Genomic DNA, 24,052 nt, shown 5'->3' on the forward strand with positions numbered 1-24,052 from the left:
TGGATTTACATCTTGGTTAAAACAAATGGGGAAACTTCCTGTAGGATTTGTTTTTTAATGTCTGTATTGCTATTGATCACTTTGAACCTGTCATCGTATGTTCTAGGCTGGGCGATATTCGCACTCAGCTGTATTGTGGAATGAAGAGAATATTGTTGTGTTTGGAGGGCAGTTTGCTTCTGGTGATGTGACAAATCAGTTATGGCTGTTCAATATATCGTCATCATGTTGGCAACCTTTGGCTAAGGGTTGTAAACATTGCCCTCGTGGTGTTGCAGGACATGCAGCTGCTCTTGTTGGAAACAAACTGTATATACATGGAGGATATACTCCTTATAAGAGTTTTACTTCTCGGATGTGGTCATTTGACCTTGATAGCAACACTTGGTCTCGAGTGCCAGGAAGTGGACTGAAGTCATCCTTAAGAAGATTGATTGGGCATTCAATGGTATATCATAAATCTTCAAACACCCTTGTGGTTTATGGTGGAATTAAGCCATACAAGAAGTAAGCTATGTTCTTATTTATCAAATTTAAAGTTAAAACTCATGCGTTGCTATGTAATAGTTTATTGATATCTTACTAAACAACACTTTGAACTTGTGTAACTAAATTTGTTTTCAGGCTGTATTGCACTTATTGTCTGCTTGTATTGGTCTACATTTAGAGTAGTGTTCCTGAAATTATAATTTAAACTAACTGGCTACACAGTCCAGACAAGATCAAAGTTTTGGTTGATTGGTTTCAAAGTCAATCAACTACCTTTGTATATATTTTGAACTTTTTAATTTGCATGTTTTAAATACAAATAGTTTCATATGTGTGACACTATTTGGTTCTGCATCATGTGCTACATATTTTAGAGCAAGCAGAGCTTTCTGGAGTTGCGGCTACTGATCACGTTGAGGCTGTGATGTTTGAGATGACCATTTAGCTCCAGTTTGGATAGCTGAAAGAACATTGTCGTTTTGTGTTGCATAAGCCATGTGACCTCAACTCATGTCTGTTTCGGTTGCTGACACAGTTTGGTAGAGTACCTTTTTACGTCTAAATCTCTTGGTTTAGTTACCTGTGCTAGTGCAAACATGGTATTGGACAGATATATTTAAGTTAGATCTATGGTTGTGAATCAAATTTGTTTTCTTTAATTAATAATCAATGCTTCTTTTCTGCTTCTCAAAATGAAAGGTATGTTATACTGTCATTTTCACAATAATTTTTTGTGGTGAACATACTCAAGAGGTCTTAATAGGAGAGGTATGAAAATGATCAATTCTTTTTATTCATTAACAAGAAGGTTGCCTTTGTTGTTGATATGCTAGATATATGTATACGATGCTTCTTCAGTGCTTGTATAGGAAATCTATTATATCTTATTGTTTATTTTGTGCATGTGTGAAATTACACATACATCTAAGCTTGACACTAACATTCCACTTGCTGCCGCTGAGGGTTGTCTTGGTGTATATAGTGGCAAGAGTATATAAGTGTATATTAGCTTTAGTTCTAATGTATTTTATAGATTGACGACGTGTGTATACAGTTTAAGTAGTTAACTTATGGACAATCATGTTGTTGGCTTTTGTGACGTAGTCGAATATTTAAATATGGTTGTCACACATTTAAGCTTGAGACAATACTTAAGAAAACTTTCAAATTTCACAATTGGCTGTTGATACTGTATGCGTATTCTTCTGTGTTTGCAGTACAAATCAGCGTTCAGACCAAGTGTTGGCATTTGATGTTATAAAACATTATTGGACTGTTTGGACTGAAAAATTTCCACTGTATGGTCGTTCTTACCACTCAGCATCTATTTTTGGCAATTACATGGTTATTTATGGTGAGCATTATTTTATAGATAAATCCGTTAAGTTTAGTGATTAGGGGAATGACTCACTGACAGGAGACTATAGACTTATGATGATTTTTTAGGTGGCAGGGTATCCTTCAAATAGATTTTGCATAGGTTATCACACATTATTAGTCACTGACACTGTGTGAACACTGCCCATTCTGTCTAACTGTTGCCATGTCACCAAATTTAATGACACACACACACATACAAGCATGCAGTGACAAGTGACCAGAAAGTTTGTGACAGAGTTATTGGTCTGCCCTCAGAGCTTTTCAAAATGAAATTTTAAAAACTCAATTGTATTCTGCTGAGCAAATGCTTTCTATTTATGTTTGGCTTGGCTGTTGCTGTGTAACAAGGTATAACTTCTAATTGTTGGTAGATCTAATTAGGTGATGTCGTCAGGATGTAGGAGGACCCTTAATTATCACGTGTTCTTTTACACATGTGTACAGACCTCTCAACTTTTCTTTGCACCAAATTGTGAAACTGTCTTGTGAATGACCACACTCATTAAACTTGTCTAAAGTAGGCGTGGTTAACAGCTTACGCGTTGGCCTTCCTTTATGTTTCTGTGCGCCAAGCTTTGCCTTGAACTTCCTAACGTTACTTTCACTGCAGGTAGATATCTCAGATACCCAATATACAAGCAAGCAGCGCCATATATAGAGTCTAGTTCAAAGAATCCGTTATGTCCGGAAAGACTGGGCTAACAGGTCTACGCAAAGCGACTGTCAGATTGTCTCGTGGTAGGCTTGTCAGGAGAAAGGATTGGTAATTGTGAGAACTGGGTGCAAATTGTGAGATCATATGACATGCCCGTAAATTGTGAGTCTCATGATGAAATCATGAGAGTTAAGAGGTCTGACAATGGAAGTTTATATTCAGCAATTACCACTGTCGTGTCAGTTGTAGTGGATTTTCTGTCATCCTTTAAGACATATATGTGATTTATGTACATGTTTAATCACAGGGTACCGTACCCTGTATGTAGGGATTGACCAGGTTGTGTGGGCGTGGTCATATTTTAGACCTTCAGATATCACCTTACAACACGGCTAAATATCTTGAAAACGACAGGTAGAAAACCTTACAATTTCAACTACGCTTGACTATTTCTGAATTGATCTCAGCTTGTCTTCAGAAGGAGAAAACACTCGTCAATTTTGGAGCTTTCGCTGGATTTTGTCTTCTTTCTTCTTCTTTCCTCCTCTTCCTCCTCCTCCTCCTCCCTCCCTCCCTCCCTCCCTCCCTCCCTCCTCCTCCTCCTCCTCCTCCTCCTCCTCCTGCTCCTCCTCCTCCTCCTGCTCCTCCTCCTCCTCCTCCTGCTCCTCCTCCTCCTCCTCCTGCTCCTCCTCCTCCTCCTCCTTTTTTTTGTCACGCAAAACTCGTTGACTACAGCATATCTAAAGCTAAAACTTTGGGAAACGACTTAGAATAAGCTGACCTGTATTCTTTTGATGATAGAAAAAAGAAACATCTAAGAAAAAAGATTTGTAGAATGAATTTGAACCTGCTACCCTACTTATGTTCAACAGCAATTGTTGTAAGCAATTGTTAACAAACTATAACCAGGCAGCCAATCACAAGCTCCTGCTACGTTAAAGGAAGCAGTTTAGGTACACGTGTATGTACGAACAAGGCGACAAGAATTCTTGACACGTTTTGTGGTTGAAAAACCTGAAAGCCTACAGTTAGGCAAAGAATCGCGCTCTTGAATCGCACAAGCAAATGCAAAAAATGCATTTAATTAATTAGAAGTGACGTTGAACGTCATTGCAATCGCAGACACGATATACCTTTTCTTGCCATAGTTGGAACACCAATGCCTTCAAGCATTTGAATTATGGCAAAAGCAAATTAATTCGGCTCGCTTCCATCACGAAATGTTGATTTTGCAGCGCTCGGAATGTGACGTTTGTTACGAGCTTAGAGGTGTGGCCTATGATAAAAAATTTTGCAGTTTAGTGCTACCGTATTATATTTAAGACCAAACTCTCGCAAATGGAAGTCCCTGTACTGTGTACAAGCCGGCCGCGTGTAGAAGTCGAGCTTTTGTTCAAGATGCTCGGCACGCACGTACACACACGCTGCTGAAACTGGCGTTCTTCTGCTGAAATCCTTCCAACCACAGTCCCTACTCTCTTGCCAATGTTCAGTCATTTGCAGTCTCGGAAATAGTATAAGGTCAGTTTTTTAGCCAAATTGCCTAGACAAATCAGAATTGTCCAGCTAGTGACAAGGACTATTTGGCTGCGATAATTTTTCTTCATTCGTAATCACTTTGCATACAATTGGTATTAGTTCTATCATGTCTGGACGACAGCTAGGACATCTCAACAACTCGCACTACTGTGACCAGTACTTGCAATGTCTGTGTCTCCTATTCTCTCCAAAGTTTTTTGAGCTGGCTGTGCTGTTAAGATTGCTCTTAAGATTGCAAAGCATAGCTCTCACACACTATGCTGACAGGTCCATTGAATTGATAATACGATACAGATGACCAGTAGAATGCTGCAGGTAGAGCTACATACTTACACAAAAGAAACTGAACACCACAACATATCCTAGCTAATGAAGCCAGAATGACAAAGCTTTGCTCTGTACTTAACTAAGCCACAACAGGGTACCACCATTAGGAGGGATGAATGTATAATTTCCTGAGTTGACCCAGAGTAGTGTTGCTTGGAAATCGAGGCTACTCCAGTGCAAGCAAATTTGTTTTTGCATGATGTATAGTGCAAAACAACTTCAGTAGTTTTCAGGCAAGCAACTCAGCATGGGTTCACTACGCCGACTTACTATAAACTGAAGACTTAGCAGACGCATCTGATCATTGTGATGAAGGTAAATGCCAACTCCGCCTTGCATGAAAGACCTTTGGCTAATTTTATCCAACAAACAGCCGATTGCTGGAAAGTTATTTCCAGCACTGCATTTGTAACAAAATTTTACGACTGGACGCACTGGCTGCCAATGGGACTTGCTTTGGTGTGATCGACTTTATTAGGCCAACCAGCACATGGAAGCTTTTGCAATTGCTTTGCTTATGCATGGCACCTCCTCGGAGAGTTTTATTAACTGTTTTTACCTACTCTTGTACTTGATGTATGAGTAGGCTCATGAATGACATTTGCTAATGTCAATATGTGTGAATTCTTATACCTAGATACAAGTGAACAGGTACAGGTAATGACAGTCATCTCATAACGTAGTAGAATGTTAAAGTGTGACACAGCTGTGTTATGGTCAACCTTGATGTACTTACTGCTCATTATGCTGTCTGTCAATACTCAACCGCATGTTGTCTGTATTTGTCAGGACTATTTCTATTTTTGTTATTGTTAACTGATGGTTCTTTTTAGGTGGCAGTGTTCATCACCATAACTCTGATGAGAGGTGTTATTCGAGTGAAATTCATGCTTACCATCTTGGTTGTCGTAAGTGGAGGAAGGATGCAGGATCCCGACCTATTCGCTTGGACAGCCCCGATCAATTTGGTCATCTTGGGCACCTATCAGTTAAACGTGGGAACAACTTGCTGGTCATAGTTGGTGGGTTTAGGGGGACTGTTTCTGGTCAGGTGATAGGAGCAAAATTATCAATATCAGTTGCAGATACTGTTGCAAAAAATAGAGATGCTAAATCCAATCATTGCTTGAACTTGACAGAGGCAAAGTGTCAAGAAGATCCAGAATGTGTATATTGTAGGACAAATGATGAGCATTCTGCATGTCTTCACTATTTGCATCGTTCATTATGTACATCTTCTGTCTTTCTTTGTAATGAGACCTGTTTGGGTGCACTAACTATGTGTACTAGTTGCCTTTCATTTGATGCCTGGTGGCCTGAAGATGCACCTCAAACGTGTGGTTGGTGCATTTATGATCAGAAGTGTTATCCTGAATCTCAGTTGCAAAGAAGTTGTACGCCATTATTACCAAGTCGCAATCATTTGAAAAGGAATAGCTCTTTCCTTATGTCACTTGATCAGTGTCAGAAAGAAGATGTGCCACCTGGATTGACGCTATCCTGTTTTATGGCAGGTGACGGTGGTCGTAAGCAATTTGTGTCTATGCTAGGAAATGCTGACTTTGATGATCTTGATAGTGTCAGTTTAATTAAGAGTGCAAGAATACTGTTTGCAAAGAAGCTGACAAGTCATACCGAGGAAAAAGAGTTTACTGTTTGCAGAGCTGAGGGTTTCATTCGACCAATTCCTTTTGACTCAATGCGGCTTCCATCCTCCTATACTATGCAGCTTCATGTAACACGTGTCAATGAGGGAGAAGTTTGGCTCCAAGCAAATAAGGCAATTCAGGAAAATACAACAGTGGAAAGGATTAGTGGAACAGCTAAAAGCAGTGCATCAAAAGTGTTTAGTTCAAAATTACCTGTTATATCTGAATATGGTGGGGAACTGTATTACATTGCTGTTTATGGTGCACGACAATACATTCATTCGGACTCTGCCCTTTCTGGTAGAGTGGAAATTTCGTGGAATGGAGCTGCTACTTTATTCAATGGAACTCATGTAAGTGTGATGGATGTGTGTAGTTGTCGTTTATGAAATTCTTTATGATATTTTGGTGCTACTTTTTGCGTAAGTGCTGACTTGCTTGCCTTTTGACGTAATAGGTATACTAATACGTATAGAATGTAACAAGGAGCATACATGTAGTTTTTGTACATAAGTTGATGTTTATCAAAATTTTCTATTGCTATAGCTACAAACAGCATATTTCTACTACCATTGGCTTTGAAGAGATTGTGATTGGCATTAACAAATGATCTCTAACATGATAAAACAATAGATGACAGGGTGTGTGTAACACCAATAATGCTGAATCTACGAAAGTATGCACACAGACAAAGTTTTACATACTGATGGTAAAAATGTGTGTTTGGATTTTCAATGAAATGCTTTTCAATGGGTCGTGATATTTGATTGAGATTTATTCACATGCCATCATGATGCTGCATTTGCTTTCCTATGAAAAGTAGACACACTGGTATGTACACAGGCAGATGAAGTAGAAATGCTGGCCATTTTCATGCGTATGCAAGATAAACAAATGGAGGAGACTGAAAGTTGACGTGGAAGCACGTAACAACTTAGCTTCCAGTATGTGTTTGCTCGAGTGCACTGCATTGACTGATTGAAATTACTCTTTTGGCTTTGCTTGACCAGAAGTATGGATGTATGGATTAAGAATGGCCTACTATACCTTACGATTGTGTTTGTTTACGCATTGCGGTAGATAGATGATGCATATCTGAAAACAGTTACTTTGTTTGGGATCATTAGTTCAGCTCAGTGCACACATGTTGTAGCTGCAGTAAGTGCAGTACATGTAGCACTTACTGCAGCAAGTGCAGCACATGTAGTACCCTTTATACCATAATATCTCACATAGAAGACGTGCCATTATAGCGAGCGGTTTAGCGGACTGCTCTTATATCTCAAAAGGTGGAAGGGCATGCTTTTTAAGCGAGAGAATAACTTGTTAAAGGTTTTCCATTTAATGTACATTTAATTACTGTTTTCTTCTCTATGTACATCTTCATCGCTGTCTTTTTACCATTTATAAGTCCTGTATCAGGGCCGTATGAGCAGGTCCGGACCACTATTTTCTAGAGTAAACTTTTACCAGAGGCCTATTTCATCTGCTTCCGTTTCAGATAAGTAATCTATCTAGTAAAAACAGCTTACGTTATTGATCACATACATGCAGACTTCACATTTGCAACTGTCGACTAGATCCTGGTAGTCTCAAACTTCCAGACCAATTTTGCAGCTGAAATACGAGGCTACTTACGTTACACATGCTTGTTAGTGCCATGTTAGGCTGAACCACTTCTATTTGCTTGCTATGGGCTTGTGTATTGATGTCTTCTTTATACATATGTTGTGACTTTTTCATCCCGCATCACAATTTACTGGAGACTGTTCCTGTAGGTTTTTAATTATTCTAGAAAATTCAACTCTTCTGCAAATGACACCATGTTTGAGTTGCTGACTGTTTACCCACTAACATGCTAAGGTGTATGTATCCAAGGCTACCTTGCCTTTAAGGGCATACTCGTTTGTTGCAAGATGTTATTGTCACGCTTTCTGCTAATCTTCTGTAATGAATGCTCTTATAGGTGAGGAAATACAGTATATATTTTGGTTTTCTGGGTAATGTCTTGGACATCCACTAGTCCAATAAGGTTGATGTTTTATAATGAGAGACTACTAGAATATTTTAACTTAATTAAACAGCGTTAACATAATATGTGTTGTACCAACCACTGCATTAGGATTAAATTGACACAGGCATGAGTGGAGAATATAACTGGTTGTTATGAGGCATACATGCAGGCACTGGTATATAAGTGCACTATGTACAGCTAGACTGCAGTATTTGCTGTACACATGTACTTAACATTGTGCTTCTGTTGTTAGTTGTCAAGATTATTACACCCTCTGACCGACAATTACTTGGAGCCATTTATGTCACCTAATTGTAGCATTTATAAGAATTGTCTGCACTGTCTATCAAATGCTGCTTGTACTTGGTGCTCATCAGAAGACAAATGTTTACAGCGAGTAGATGAAACTTCTCGCTGTAGTAGCAGAAATTTGGTTGTGAAGGGAGATGGATGTTGGCAGTGTGGAGACTATGGTGATTGCTCTAAATGTGTTGAGGTCAGTATTATTAACTATTTAGGCAAATTGAATTGTTGACTGACTTAAGCCGGGTTTACGTTAAAGACGTAAGGAGGTGTTACGTGTTCCTTATGTGCTCTGCCGTTTTCTTACGTTCTTGTGTGTCTGTTCACATCAAAACGCCAATTGCAAAATGCGGAGACGGAGGACACGTAAGGGAGATGCAAGAAAATAGACTCTGTTTCTATTCTTGCATCTTGCGTCTCGTGTGTGTTTTTATCAACCTTGTGGAGTAACAAGTCTCGTATTTTGTGATGGAAGAATGTCTAATTGAGAGCGTTCGTTTGTCTCATTGTATTTTTACATTGCCGAGATGCATTTCTTGTGTCAGTTGTGATAGGCTTCTTGGTAGAGCCTTTGGCAGGAACTGTAGTGACCCATTCTCTCTTCTTTTTCTCTGTTGTTTTCAACACAACGCAAGTGCTAAAATTGGGATTGCAATCAGTAAAACGGCTTCTTTTTCGTAAGACATTGCAATGCGTGCTAATCAGGAGACGCAAGACGCAAACGTAAATGCAGTTTTAATGTGAACAGAAAATGGTGCAAAGAGACGCAAGATGCAAAGACGCAAGATGCAAAGACGCAAGACGCGAACACAGACATGTATGGTCTTACGTGTTTAATGTAACCGGCTTTAATAGATTCTTACAACATAGTGATGTAATTGTGTTTGTTATGTATATGTACGTCTTTGTTTCAGAACAAACGCTGTGCATGGTCTGGAGTTGCATCTTTCTGTGTACGACGAGCTCGAAACCTGTTCAATGCAATTGTAAATTCTACTAATTGTCCTTTGCCATGTGAAAAGTAATCAATGGTTTGCATAAACAAGAGATACTACGTCTTGATATTCTTGTTTAGATTAACGACTTGCTCTGCATGCAGTGCAAGGACAAAAGAGTGCAGTTGGTGTTTACGTCTTAATCGCTGCTTTGCTACTCCCAGTCTTGTATCACGTGGTATTTATGGGCAATGTGTAGTTGTGATTGGAAAGTGAGGCTGTGGACATTTTAACGTGTACTGGTCCCATGATAGTGTTTGATTCGTAGATATGGAGGAATTCAAAACTGTGATGTAGTGAATTGCAGTTTAGAAACTAGTTGTTATCGTTGTAATTCTCGTTCTACATTTCATTGTGGTTGGTGTTACTTATCAAGCTATCCGTCAGAGGGAAGGTAAGTTTTTGTATACTTTTTTTTTGTGGTCAGTCATTTTTGGCATTGTCAGATGTGTAAGTGGAGACTTCAGAAGTTCATTTGCTAAGGGTGGCTGCAAAGCTGTTGCTGATCAGCGGGCAGCATATCAAGATGGCAATTATAGGTTTGTAGAGGTTTTATGGATATTATGGATATTAAGGATGTATTGCATGTATCTACTTACATTTCTATGTTATAGCTCTAGTGCATTGACAGTATGGAAATGGAAATACAGTAAATGTCCTGATTTGTTGGAGTGTAAGTTTGGTCATTACGTTTGTGATCAAAATGCCAAGTGTATAAACACTCCTGATTCCTATGAATGTCAATGTAATCTTGGCTACACCGGAGATGGCAAACAATGTAATAGAACATGCGACGTAGAGTGTCTGCATGGAAACTGTTCTAGCTATCCTGCGTACAAGTGTGACTGTGAGATAGGGTGGAGAGGAAAGGCATGCAATGAGTCATGTAAATGTCACTTTCACAGCTACTGCTCAGAAGGACCTGGAAAATGTGACAAGTGCCATCGTATGTCGTGGCCATATTTTTTATTAATGTTTTATTGTACTAGTATAGTATTATGTTTGTTAGACAACTCTATGGGAGAATTTTGTCAATTATGTGTTCCAGGATCATATGGAAATGCAACCAATGCAGCTGGTTGTACCCCATGTCAATGTAATGGTCATGGCGACATAAGCAAGCATCTCTGTAATACTACAACTGGTGAATGCCATTGTTTACCTAGCTATGAAGGTGTGAGATGTGAACATTGTGCTCAGCATTATTATGGAAACCCTACGTAAGTCAAGTTCTTACTTTTTTGTATTGATTTTACCTTTATTAGTTCTTTGAGTTTGTGTTGTTGTTAAATTATAGTTTTTAATTCATAGTCTTTGTTTAGCCTATTTTGCTTAGTTGAACGTACAATATGGTGATCATTGTGCATGATTTCGTGTACTGTAATTGTTATGATATAATGTCAGCAGTTGTTTGTTTAGTAGGGGTTTGCAAGCTATGACTATTTTGTGTTTATCTTTCAATAGTCGACTTAATTTATTGCCAATTTCACAAGCGTACAATTTAACAAAGCACACGCTTTTCTGAAGCCACCCTCCCCAAAGCATACACAATATTGTTGATGCACAATTTGATAGCTTAACCGTGGTTATATCTATTAGATGGTTGACGTGTGGTCTTCATTGCTTCTGCATTGATACAGTTCTCCTTCCATTCCAGATGACCCACTTGAATGATGTCAGCTCGAGGGTCCTGGTCATTAGAGTAGACAAAGACGAAAACATTGAGAAAGTCATGGTAGAGACAGCTGAGCTCTTTATGGACGGCTGATGTTGTTCTTTAGAGCAAAACCGAAATAGGCTGCAACTGTCATACATGTTTGCAACTTCCATACATACGAGTGACTAGCACGGGAACAATGCATGATGCAATTCCGGCCATGGAAAACTGAGGCATTAGCATGAGCCATTTGCTATCGCCCCTAGCATGTGCTTTAATTGTATGGTCGTGAAAATTGTTGGTAATTTTAAATGGCCCCTTAGTGAATTATCAACATGATCCTCACATTGCAAGTGAAATGAGTCCCATGTTCGTATGCGTACGCATTGTGAAGCTGAAGCTTGTTGGGGGTTTCCTTGTGATTTTCAGACAGGATACAGTAGTAAAACGTGATGTGTAGTTTTGGATGCTGCGACTGAAGAATGGTAAACAAGTTGCTATTAGTGGTTTATAAACTTACGTGATGCAACTACAAATTAGGAGAAATTAGAAATATAGTATCAGATTTCTGTAAAATGATAGCTACTGTTTGCGTGCTCTGTTCATGTAGTGTTATGTATAATTGTTGCATTATGTTTGTAGGAATGGTGGTATATGCTATTCGCAATGTGATGGTCTTACGTTGATCCCAAATGAAAAGTCTGGTTCTCTGGGTTCATATCGTGGTGATGGCTTGGCAGCAGATAATGGTCGTGCCAATTGTTTGTGGATCATTACTACTTTGAACAAGACAACTCTCAGTCAGTTGAGCCTTACCACTTTGTCTGACATCAGATTCTTTCTTGAAAGAAGTCAGTCCAATCGAGCAGATATTATTTTTACTGTCAACAGTGACAATATGAATACAGTGTGTAATGAAGATGTGATCTATGTTTATGATGGTATACCATCTTTTGTGTTAAACCTCAATTCATCAGAAGTTGATTTTGACAGTAAATTGCTGGCTGCTTATTGTGGCAGACAGCCTGTTACTCGGCCAGTTGTGGCAGTGTCTGGAGTGATGGTTGTGTCATACCGGGGAAGTGTTGAGGCACTCAGTGGACAACAGAAGGGATTCAATGCATCATACAGAATTCACTTATGTGAAAATTGTGAAAATAGCACAAGCTGCAGTAAAACTAACCTTTGTGAATGTTTGTCAGGCATAAAGCCTGTTGACTGCAAAATGAAAGACATGTGCTCTCACGTCTGTGCTAGTAGTGGAACAAAATGTGATAAGGTAAAATGGTTAGGTTTTCGGTCATAGTTTTCCATTGTTGTAATGTTAGTATTGTATCTCTTGATATGTGTTTTAGTTAGCACTGACACTCAAATTGACAAGTAGTGTATATTCTTGAATTTATTTTTTTAGGATCGAGGAGTTTGTACCTGCAAGAATGGAAATGCTACACAAAACTGCTATTATGAAATGAGCTCACCATTAGGTGGAATTCAGCTTTTCTCTCAATCGGAAGCATTGTTTTCGGGCAACAGTGGACAAATTGCTCATATGCCTGGCATAGCTGGTGCTACAGCATGTTATAGCAGTAACAATTACTTGTATCTATTTGGTGGATACTCATTATCAAGTGGTTTGCAATCCTCAATGATTGAGGTCAACTTGACTTCATCAAGATGGGCTCGTTTACAATTGCAACTGGTCACAGAAAAAGGGCATTTGATTAGTGATAAGAAGATTTATGGTCGACTATTTCACACTGCTGTATTTCAAACTGTGAGTAACAAACAGTACAGTGGAACCTGCCTTAATTAATGGAATGCGGTGGTTATCCAATTTAGGCAGAAAGCTACAATTACTGTCTTAATTGGTGTGTGTGTGGCGGGTTCCACTGATTGCAATATGTGTGCAATGTTAGATGAGATATAGTTTGCTGTTTATAGCCTTACATGATTGTTATTGGAGGGTGGATCAGAGATGGTCCTACAGACAGTGTATTACACATTGATGTTAAAGATCAGACTGTGACAGTAGGCAAACATTTGCCTGTTCCATTGGCAGGTCATAGTGCAACTCTCGTGGGAGACTATGTATATGTAGTTGGAGGTGTAACAAGCTATAGCAGAATCAGCAGACTTGTTTACCGATATTCAAGTCATGAAAAAATTTGGCAAAACATTACAACTACTGGGATGAAATATCCAGGTTTGTAGTTTTGTTTTTGTAGGGTAAGTGTAGTGTCTCACACAACATTTTGTAGGCTGCTTTGCACACACAGCAGTGTACAATAAGCACTTGCACTCTGTCATGGTGTTCGGAGGATACTATTGGAGCAACCAATCACACCAGGTGGAGGCTTTCTCATCTCTCTTTTCGTTGTCTGTTGCTTCTGGTCCTGATGCTCGTTGGAGACTTTTTGAAAGTCATATGATTGCCGACTTTCCATTCAATTGGGGTTTTATGATTAGAGCAAACACGATTTTGACAGGATGGGATAACAGAAAGCCATATGGCACTCTAAAGAATGTAATAGGACAAGTTTATCGTTCTGTATGTGGCGATTCATTTCCTGTAACAGGTAATGCTGGTGTATAACGCTGCAATGTGGTTCAAGTAATGTATTGTACAACTGTGTAAATTACTGTGTTGTTACATGTTTATCAAGATATAACCTATATGCTAGGTTTGGCAGCAATTTGTTACAGTTAATGGATTAATCATTTGTTTAAGGATCTAAGCACTGAGAATCACTATTTATAAAGTTTAGAAAATGATTGTTAATTGCAAGGTGAATCTTGAACTTTAATACACGTTGATTTGTAATGAAGCTATGCTTTTAGCATACATGTAAGAAAGTAACCAAATTTAGGAACATCAGACAACCACCTTAGCTTGACGTTAATGCTTGAATATTTGGTGCCATTCTTGTGTGTGTTCATATGTCCCTCGTACTTCTTTTAGCAGGTAATCTATCTGTCACTTTTGGTGACATTTAGTGCGAAGTATTTAAAGTACACACCTAGCACATTTTGTGTTGCTTGCTTTTAGCAGGATTGCCACACCCACAAATAAATTTGTAGTCTACGAATTTTTGCTGCAAAAAAGCCACCTACAAAAAGTACAGGTGGGCCTACAAAAGTACAAGTGGGCCTACGAATAAATAGATTGCCGAATATGTTGCTATCTCACGAATGCAGTGTCTCCAAGCTTTGCATAGCATAAAAGGTGTTATTCTTTTTCTCTATGCCCAGTTTACTTCTTGCAGAACGGTTTCAGACTCTTTGAGACCATAGTTTTGTGATCAAGCATCCCACTCACAACGTTCCGGTGTTCGTTTGTGTGCTTCCGGACCTCACGAGGCTAAAACCAAACCTGGATGCTTTAACAAACCCGGCTGTGTGCAGAATGAATAATAGCGAAAACTTTAGTAGCTTTTTGTGGAGGATCATAATGTGTTTACCAATGGAGAAATCCAGCACTTCGACTCAGAGACAAAAGATCTCGAACTTGTAGCAAGTTCATGCTTAAATTATGGCAAGCATGGTGCAAGTGATTTGTGTTATAAAGATTAGATAAACAGTACAGTACTGAATGCTCCTAAAACAATAATAAAGAACATAGCTTGCAAGGGCTGATTTGTTTACGGGAATTCTAAACAGTAGTGGGCGTGGTTCCGACAAGGCCAGGTGTGTGTGTCTCATCTGTGACATTCGCTTACGATTTTATGGGCAGAACAAGTCTGGCAAATCTTTTTTACACACTGTCAGTTACTTCACCAGTCAAGCAAAATATTTAAACTGTACTGTGTTTAGGTACCAGTAGTTTGTTTTCGTATCGGTTTGGTCAAGCAATTGCGTTTGATAGTAGTCACATTCGTGTGTACTCTGTTGGTGGTTTTGATGGGACAGAAAGAGGAGACATCTTTGAAATTTTTGCTCCTACTGAAGAGTGCTCTTTGGTGTCTCCTGCTTGGACGAAACTAGCGTGTACCGACTTTCCTGGCTGTAAAAACTGTGACAACAGAACTGTAGGTGACAAGAAGTGTTCATCTCTACTCTTTCCATGTCAGTCATCAGCTGAAGACATTGATATTTGCCAATATAAGAATTGTTCTGTGTGGCGGTCATGTTCAGAATGTGTGTCATTACCATCATTACCTGATGGGTTGTCTTGTGGATGGTGTCCTTGTAGAAATGTTTGTGTCAAATCCAGTTCTGAGTGTCACTGTGAAAGCCCAATGATATCTAAGTGCTCTTCAGTGGCGAGTGGTGGGTGCAACTGGGATTCAGCAGATTACAAAAGTCAGTGCTCTCCAATTGGTTATCATGCTGAAAATTGTAGTGCATATAAATCTTGTATGGAATGTGCTGGAACCATCAGTCATGCTGGAATAGAGTGTCGATGGAGTGAAACTTTGCAGCTGTGCTTTTCTGCCGTGGTTCAACCTTTGATGTGTTCATTTGGTCAGTGTGGCAGAGTGGCTCATCAAGACTCACAGTGCTTACAGCCATGTTCAGCAAACACTTTCTGCTGGCGATGTATTAGACAGATCACATGTGGCTGGTGTGCTGTACCTGACGAGAGTGGGAAAGGAGTTTGTTTACATGGCACAATACATGGACCTAGTTTTGAGTCATGTCCTTCATTTACTAATGTGTCAGTAAATAGAGTGCAAAACATCACTACTGATGTTGCTAATAGTATGTGGTCGTTTTTGGACTGTCCTCAAGAAGATGAGTGTAAGAACAATCATCACACTTGCAGAGATGACCAAGACTGTACAGATACTAAGGAGTCGTATGATTGTCATTGTAAACAAGGTTACAAAGAAAATCCAGAGTAAGAATATATATTTTGGAACATACTAAATGCACTGTATTAAGTTGGCTTGTTGTGTAAAATAGACTTTTTGAATGTGGTCCTTCCTGTGATGGAATTGGCGGCTGTAGTCATGGCTATTGCTTAGCACCCAACACTTGTCACTGTGACTTTGGATATGTAGGACAAAGGTGCGAAGAGTTCTGTAGTTGCAATAGCGTGGGCCAGTGCCTAGATGAAACGGTGGATGGTCTCAAAACTTGTATTGAATGTCGGTATAATTCTCAGGTAAATTTTAGTAAATTGTTGTTGTATAATGATGTGTGGGTGTGGATGTACATTTTGTGTGAGGCTATTGCACGTTTGCATGTTGTGGTAGTCTTAGCTGGAAGCAGAATGATTTGTAATGTTTGTATTTAGAAAATTGTGTGCTAGTCTCAAACTAGTCTTTTTCATGAACAAAGTACTTAGCCTAAAATACCATGAGGTTCAATTGCATTATTTCTGTCTTTCTAATACCGTGGATGTGCATTTATCTAATCTTGTACTTGATGAGGTTGGTAGTATCGCACAGCTGTCTACGAAGGATTATAAGAGCTGAGCACGAATTCCTAGGAAAGACTGGTGTCAAATGCATTTAGGAGCATTTTCCAGCAGTGATAAACTAACATGAACATACCTCATGTTCTGCCATGTAGCCCGTAGATGGGCATTCTAGGTGTATAATTGTAGTTTGTTGGTAAGTTTGTATATGGATTCTGAGTGATCTTGATATATCGAAAGGCAGACGGTGTGGCCTACCGTATAAGATAAATCATTGGCGGGAATGTATTTTGGTGGTTTGCTGAGAAATTGACGGACAAAGCATATTGGCGGAATTTATTTTGGCTGTTGGACATTGTTGTTTGATAAAGAACTGATATATGTCTTACCATAAGTGTATGGTCTTGATGTGTTTGTGATTGACAGCTGTGTTCATGGCTCACATTTCCCTAACTTACTGCATGGTCTCCAACTACTGCGTAGGCACAATTACGGCAAGCAGGGATTACCTACCATCTTGCTGATCCACGTGCCTTATGATGCCAACATATCCCGGAGGCAAAATTAATGGCGGATTTTATATTGGCAGTCACTGAAAAATCCACCAATCTGCGAACATAAATTCCCAGCCAATATTTCATCTTATGCGTTATGTATTTGAGTTTTGACGTCATGTAGCTGTGTCTTGACACATTAGTGTCTAAGTGATTTAGAGTCAATGTTCAGATTGTGCCTCCAATCACAGGGAAGTCCAACAAGAATGAGCTTAACTTGTATGAGTAGAGCTTACCAAGACAAATCAATCGGTATAAGTTACTCCGTTATCTTCGTTTTTGTATACGAGAACAAGCGATGTTACTGTGATGTGCAATGCCCATGCGCCTGCTCCCCGCTTCCTGGCCGATGAAGCTCCGCCCACTGCAAACGAATCAATGCATTTACTGATGACTGCTATGGATATATCGACAATGCCGAATGTGAATGCGAAGATATTATGAAGATCTGCCTTCTTGCCGTCAGTGGTTCCTCTCTGAAGTAATATGGTGTCGGTAGAGCTGTTTTCCTGCCAGACTTTGAAGCAGAATTCCTCAATACCATGGCTTACCTAGAGAACGTGCTTGTGCTTGAGTATTTGTTTATCCTTGTTCTTTAATATCCGAAGGGAAACGTTCAGCACACCGTCTGACGTGTGCTACGTTCCTATTTTCACATCTGGTCTGCTTACTTTCTTTTGCCGCTGATTGGTAGAAGGTTACAATCCCGGATGTAAAAATAGGATCATCCTCTGTTGCACACACCAGACGACACGCTGAACGTTTTTCTTCAGATATTAAAAGAACAAGGATAAACAAATACTCAAGCACAAGCGCGTTCTCTAGGTAAGCTGTGGTATTGAGGATTTCTGCTTCAAAGTCTGGCGGGAAAACCGCTCTACCAACACCATTTTACTTTAGAGAGGAACCACTGACGGCAAGAAGGCAGATCTTCATAATATGTTCGCATTCACATTTGGCATTCTCAATATATCCGTAGCAGTCATCCATAAACGCATTGATTTGTTTGCAGTGGGCGGAGCTTAATCCACCAGGAAGCGGGGTGCAGGCGCGTGGGCGTTGCACATCACAGAAACATTGATCGTTCTCATATACAAAAGTGAAGATAACGGATTACTTATACCGATCGATTTGTCTTGGTAAGATCTACTCATACAAGTTAAGTTCATTTTTGTTGGACTTCCCCTTTAAAGGTACCGTAAATAGATACAGCACAAGTAAGGATAAATCGCTTGTATGTAACAACAGAACTCACAACATCTGTAGCTAACATATGAATTCTTTAACATGTACGTAGTTGATACCGTGTTTTTGTTCATATCTGGTAAGTTTGCCTGAGCTAATGTAAGCTGTTTATCTAATATTGCGAACATGGGTAGTAGTAGTTATTTATTGGAAATCAGGGATATGGATGCAGTTGCACTCTGATGGAAGGACTGTAGTCTTGTTGTTATATGCAGGTAGATTAGGTAGATAACAGAAAAACCAGTGAATGAATAGACTTGTACATACTCACAGTATGTTGTACCTTTCCATGTCAACATATTAATTACGATGTAGTTGTATTGAAATAATGACATTGAATGGTATGACACCCATTGTTAGGACAGCTGCTTTAATGTCTATTCTACAATTTAGTATTTGAATGTGTATCAAGGTATGTATTCACATGATTGCTGACATTACTTTTTCATTACAGTAATTGCATGTGAACTCAATTGGTAGTTAGACCTGCGCTGCTACTATATCTTGTTACTATTTGCAGGGTCCGCAGTGCTCAGAATGTGAGCCGTTCTTTGTGAAGTTACAGCCTGGTATTTGTCAGAGCTGTCGAGATTTTTGCAGTGGCAACTCAGATATCTGCTTATATGACGATCATAACCTGCAGCTTGACTCTATGAATGTCTCTATTATCAATCAGAGTGATGTGTGTAGTTTGAAAATCATTTGTTTTTGTTAGTGCCATTACTAATATTTATTCTTTAGGTCTTAGCTCACATGAACATAACTAACGGTCCTGCTATTGTATATAATGGACGTGATATTGTATGTAGAAACTGTGAAAGGTACAGTAAGGGTGAGACATGCTCGGATTGTGATGTGGGCTATTTTGATATTGACGATAATGAGCATAACGTTTCATGCATCAGGTAAGTCATGGTTTGTTGCTTGATTGCGCAGACTTTGATGGAGGAGCTGTGTGTCTAGATGCATGTGTAATGGGCATGGAACGACTTGCAAACAAGATGGAAGTGGCTGTGATTGCCAAAACAGTACTAAAAGTGACAAGCTCTGTCGGAAACATTGCTACAAGAGTCAGGTTAGTGTGGTGAGGGTTGTGTATGCTGTGTGTTCTTCATGTAATCAAAATTAAAATGTGTGTTTTGCTGCATTTGATGGGGATTGAGGTTATTCAAACATCTTTTAACTGCCAGCACATTATTGCTGATGGAGGATAAAACTGTTTTGACTGCTTGGTGTGCAAGACACTTGTGGATGATATTTATGACTTGATTACCTCGGTAGTTGTAGCATGTCTTTTGATAACTACACTATTAGTGACTTCAGGTGATTGAAGATGCAAGTAACTGCTTTGTTTTGCTTTTCTGTCAATGACTGCATGTTACTATTGGATAGAAACTAAACAATTACGATTAAACACTTAAATGGGAGAATAAGACAAGTTTTTGGTCTAATTCACAACTGCTTGTACAGATAAAACAGTAACTAGATGAGCTAAGTAGTCAGTTATGTTAAGACCAAGGTCAGAGCCTTATGACTACAGTACTAAGGGCGCAGTTCTTTGTCTGTTACCAACTAATTGAGTTAAGGTGGTATTGTTCACCTGTGTTTCTTCTGCAGCCACACGATTTTATAGTAGACCCCAACTAGCTCTACCAGCTAGCCAGTGGAATGGTGGTAGAGTAGTCTCGCGTAGCCAGCCCCTCCCCTTTTCTATTTTCGGTAGGCTAGGAGGGTCTGGTGCAGTTGCTTTGATGTCTTCGTGTTGCCGCTTGTACGATAAACGTTCAACTAAAGACCGGATGTGCCTGGCACTGAGTGGGTACTTATCTCTTATGCAAACTGGCTGGAATTTCCTTCTCTTCGTCTTCTTGCGAATTGTGTTGTCGTGTGAGCGACGCAGTCATGTCTCTGCGAATGTGTAACTTCTATGTGTACTTACACAGCACTCAGGGCGTCGATGACAGCCTAGACGTAACTTACGAGTGTCGATCAGTCGCCCTGTCGACGCCCTGAGTGCTGTGTAAGTACACATAGAAGTTACACATTCGCAGAGACATGACTGCGTTGCTCACATGACAACACAATTCGCAAGAAGACGAAGAGAAGGAAATTCCAGCCAGTTTGCATAAGAGATAAGTACCCACTCAGTGCCAGGCACATCCAGTCTTTAGTTAAACGTTTATCGTACAAGCGGCAACACGAAGACATCAAAGCAACTGCACCAGACCTTCCCCGCCTACTGAAAATAGAAAAGGGGAGGGACTGGCTACGCGAGACTAGTGGTAGTGTGGGTGGAGTTGGGTGGAGTTAGTAAATTCTACATGCTCACACGTGTTTCATTGTTGGCAAAAAGGACAGAAATGAGGAGGATTTACAATAGAACAACTCCAAAAGACACTTAAAGCTCATGTTATCACTCAAACTGTCCATTTCACATGACAACACTATTGAGCTTACTTCATACTACATTGCTGCTTTTTATTGGCTTCTACCAAGATTACTTTTGTTAATCGAAATGCCTCCACCACTTCAACCGGTTAAACTGGTGAAGGTCAAAGAAATGCACCCTTAGTGTTATCTTTTATGTAATTATATTGTTTTTCCAACATGCAGAAGTAAGAAAATCAAAGAAGGAGTGTATTTGGGTTGTAGAAAGTATTTACATGTAGTGCACCTTTGTACCTTTGAAATGATGTAGCCATTGACCTATTTGTATGACTACAGAAAGATTTAGCTTTAGTGTATAATATGTTTTCTTGAAATAACTGTTGGACATTTGCTTGCTTTAACACTTGCCGCTATGTATAATTCTACCACATACAACAGCGGACAATATCTTTGTAGTTGAAAGCAAATGTGCAAATGTATTCTGAGTTAGGTGTACATTTTGACTGTTCTGGAAGAGCTTTTCTCAAAAGAGGCACAAGGTGGTAAAAGAGAATCATGTTAGAAGATTGACAGAAAAAGAAATACACACGAGGCAAAGACAGACGGGATTGACTGTGCCAATCCAATGAGTGGCTTTGAAGATGATGAGGCTTTAGTGGCACTCTACTCTATAACTAGTGCGTCACACATGTGAAGGCACATGCACTATATGATCAATTTCATATTGACTAAAGATGCTGATGTGGAATTCTTCTCTTCTGCCTCTGTTACGTGGTGTGTGGCTGAACAGCAGAATAGTTCTTCTGACTTCTTCCAGCATTTGGAATAGATAAAGAAGTACTTTTACTCTCTCAATCAAAATCTTTTGTAGGAGATACATAGTAATGTACTGCAGGAAAGTGTGTTTGTTCCACTGCATGCCAATCATATCATCTTGTACTAAACAGTATGAAACAGGTTTGTTTGTGCCATCTGGCAAGCATCTATTTATTTTGTGGGAGTATGGTGTGATTTTCGAGCCTTGAGCATTCAAGCAAAGACCACAGTAGCCTCAACTTCCAGATCAGAGAGCAGGCAAAGCGAGTGAAGTCTAGTCTAGTCTAGTCTGCCGCAAACATGGCAGATGTCTCTTCTTTGTTCGTGAGATCTGGTGGCATTTACAAATGATATGTTTGTGTAATGCAAAAGCACGGTATTTTTCCATCTTATTATTGAATTTGGTAAAATGACCCTAGGCTGTTAGACTACCATTTAGCATCGCTTTTTGATAAGTACTTCCGAAATCATTTTAGTATTGCTTTGGCCCAAACTAGAGTTGCTCACTTTGTGTGCTCTCTGGTCTGGAAGTTCGAGACCACAGTATCTTTACACGTGACAGCTGCAACTTGTAATTGGAAAAATTCCATATTTTATACAACAAGAAACTGGAGGTTTTGTAAATGCAGTCAAGTGTGAATGTGATCATGTTTAGCTGTTGAAATGTCAAAAAATATTCTTGTGTCTACATCACTTTTGCAATAGCTGTGGCATTTCTAGTAGGGGTGATAAGGTGACATATGTATGCAATGAATAATTTTATTGTTCTGGTTGTGTTCTATTCTGCTTTTCAGCGAATTTTTGTGATTCTTTATTGCACTTTGTGCTTTTTCAGCTGTGTGGATAGAGCATGATCAGTGTTTAGTGACCATTTTATAATGGCCATATTATTTGACTGCATTATGATCCTAAATGTCAAGAGACTGTGAAGGTTTACAGATCTATTTTGTGCTTATTTGGTTGGCTACCAGTTGCACTACTTTTGCATGCTCAACTAGGGACCAAAGTACTGTTTGTTGATTAGGGTACTTGTTTTATATTAATTAGCTAAAATTTAATTTCCTATTGTATGGTTAATTAAATGCAATGGTGTCTAAGTTTGACATCTAATCGCAAATGAGGTGTTGACTGATATGTTTGTTGCTGTTGATTTAGTGTGTACAGTGTGTGGAGGGATACTTGGGCAATCCTATAGGCGGCTTTCCATGTTATAAAGACACAGAAATTGGCTCAGACACGTTATATCAAGTAGACACCAGCACCAGCAAATTTTTGGCTGTGATTCCACAATATACTAATGTTGATGTGGAAGTGACTCTGTGGGTCGTAAGAGGACAAGTTCATGTTGAATTATCAACAGAGCAACATGGTATTACACAAGACATTGAAGCGCACTACAAGTTTTCTTGGATGGACAGCAGTAATGGCAGTTTCTACCATGCCTTGCCAGATCTCAGTAAACCACCTGTTGTCAGGACATTGACAGGAGACAATCTGTCTTTGTTAAACATTGATGGCCAGCTTCGAATTACTTTACCGCATACTGTGTATCAGCTGCATAATACCAAGGTGTATATTTCAGTCATTGGAGCAACTAATGGCTCATCACAATTTCTCTTCTATTTTCGACAAGATTCTTCTGAAATTGATTTGTTCATCTTTTTCTCGGTCTTCTTCTCCAGCTTCTTTTTGTTTCTTGGTTTGTGTGTTGTTGCCTGGAAGATCAAGCAAAGAGTGGATGCTCGTCGTGAGCAGCAAACACAGATATTTGAAATGGAAGAGCGTGCTAAGCGGCCATTTGCTGCAGTTGAATTTCTCTGTGAGCGCAGTATTTCTCTTGGTCTAAGTGTTTGTCGAACTTTGCCCGTAGGATCAGTAGGGTTGAACAGGCGGCAAAGGAGAAGATTAAAGTCTCAATATGTGTCACCAATAGTTCAACAGCCAATAGAAGATAACACGGCAGTTGTGGGGACGTACCTGATACAGCTTCCAGGATCACCATTCGAACCTCTGAAATTGATAGTAGGTACTACACTTGTACCACGAACTCAAAACAAAGACAAGAACAATGTACGTCATGGTTATGGGCATATAAACCGGTTTTAGATTGAGAGGAGACCACGTTACTTGAGTCAAAGTTAGTTTTGGTTATAATTGGCCTGACTGCGATTTTTCTGAACAGCCTAGCCTCTAGATGTAGAACGTTATAGATCTGCCTAAAATTTTGAAATGCTGTATAGTGTAGTGTACTCTTGTCTGTTTTATGAGATTATAGAGATTTATTGGCTTTACAGTTTAGGAACTAGATATTATGTACAGTAATTTAGTAGTCTTACAGGGTGCTTGGTGATCACAATATGAAGATAACTTGATCTATTGCAATATTTGTCATGTTGCTCGGTTGGTAGCGTTCGCTCAGTTTTAGACTTCTACAGTACTTGCACTCAATGGGATGATGATGTATACCTATATGAAAATTTTTATTAGCATATCAAGAAAGATACGATAACAACAAAGCGTCCATACAGCTGGTACACGTAGTGTAAAAAATCAGACACAAACACACATAAATCTACTTAGCAGGGCTGGTAGCTGAAACAATGAGCCGGCTTCTAACTATCCAGCACTGCTAAGAAGAGTTGACGACTCAGACTGACTTTGTGCACTTTTCCATTAGGCTAC

General features: G+C 39.4%; 1 protein-coding gene across 2 annotated transcripts in view; it reads left to right on the top strand.

The window, feature by feature from the left end:
* Nucleotides 1-23,750, top strand: part of LOC134193598 (multiple epidermal growth factor-like domains protein 8) — a 32,010-nt gene extending 8,260 nt beyond the window's left edge. The window contains exons 5-24 of one of the 2 annotated variants that reach the window (XM_062662429.1): nt 107-507; nt 1,707-1,843; nt 5,224-6,392; nt 8,307-8,549; nt 9,271-9,377; nt 9,432-9,563; nt 9,620-9,745; nt 9,798-9,890; nt 9,966-10,297; nt 10,361-10,571; nt 11,651-12,287; nt 12,420-12,782; nt 12,950-13,211; nt 13,267-13,584; nt 14,819-15,845; nt 15,911-16,112; nt 18,687-18,848; nt 18,908-19,071; nt 19,130-19,241; nt 22,526-23,750. In XM_062662429.1, coding sequence (XP_062518413.1) covers nt 107-507; nt 1,707-1,843; nt 5,224-6,392; nt 8,307-8,549; nt 9,271-9,377; nt 9,432-9,563; nt 9,620-9,745; nt 9,798-9,890; nt 9,966-10,297; nt 10,361-10,571; nt 11,651-12,287; nt 12,420-12,782; nt 12,950-13,211; nt 13,267-13,584; nt 14,819-15,845; nt 15,911-16,112; nt 18,687-18,848; nt 18,908-19,071; nt 19,130-19,241; nt 22,526-23,476 — 7,149 coding nt within the window. In that variant the 3' untranslated portion in view covers nt 23,477-23,750. Of the gene's footprint in view, nt 1-106; nt 508-1,706; nt 1,844-5,223; nt 6,393-8,306; nt 8,550-9,270; nt 9,378-9,431; nt 9,564-9,619; nt 9,746-9,797; nt 10,298-10,360; nt 10,572-11,650; nt 12,288-12,419; nt 12,783-12,949; nt 13,212-13,266; nt 13,585-14,818; nt 15,846-15,910; nt 16,113-18,686; nt 18,849-18,907; nt 19,072-19,129; nt 19,242-22,525 lie in introns of both variants that reach the window. The other variant, XM_062662428.1, reaches the window with a different exon arrangement.
* Nucleotides 23,751-24,052: the final 302 nt, after the last annotated feature.

Source organism: Corticium candelabrum, chromosome 18, assembly GCF_963422355.1.
Source record: "Corticium candelabrum chromosome 18, ooCorCand1.1, whole genome shotgun sequence".
NCBI lineage: Eukaryota > Metazoa > Porifera > Homoscleromorpha > Homosclerophorida > Plakinidae > Corticium > Corticium candelabrum.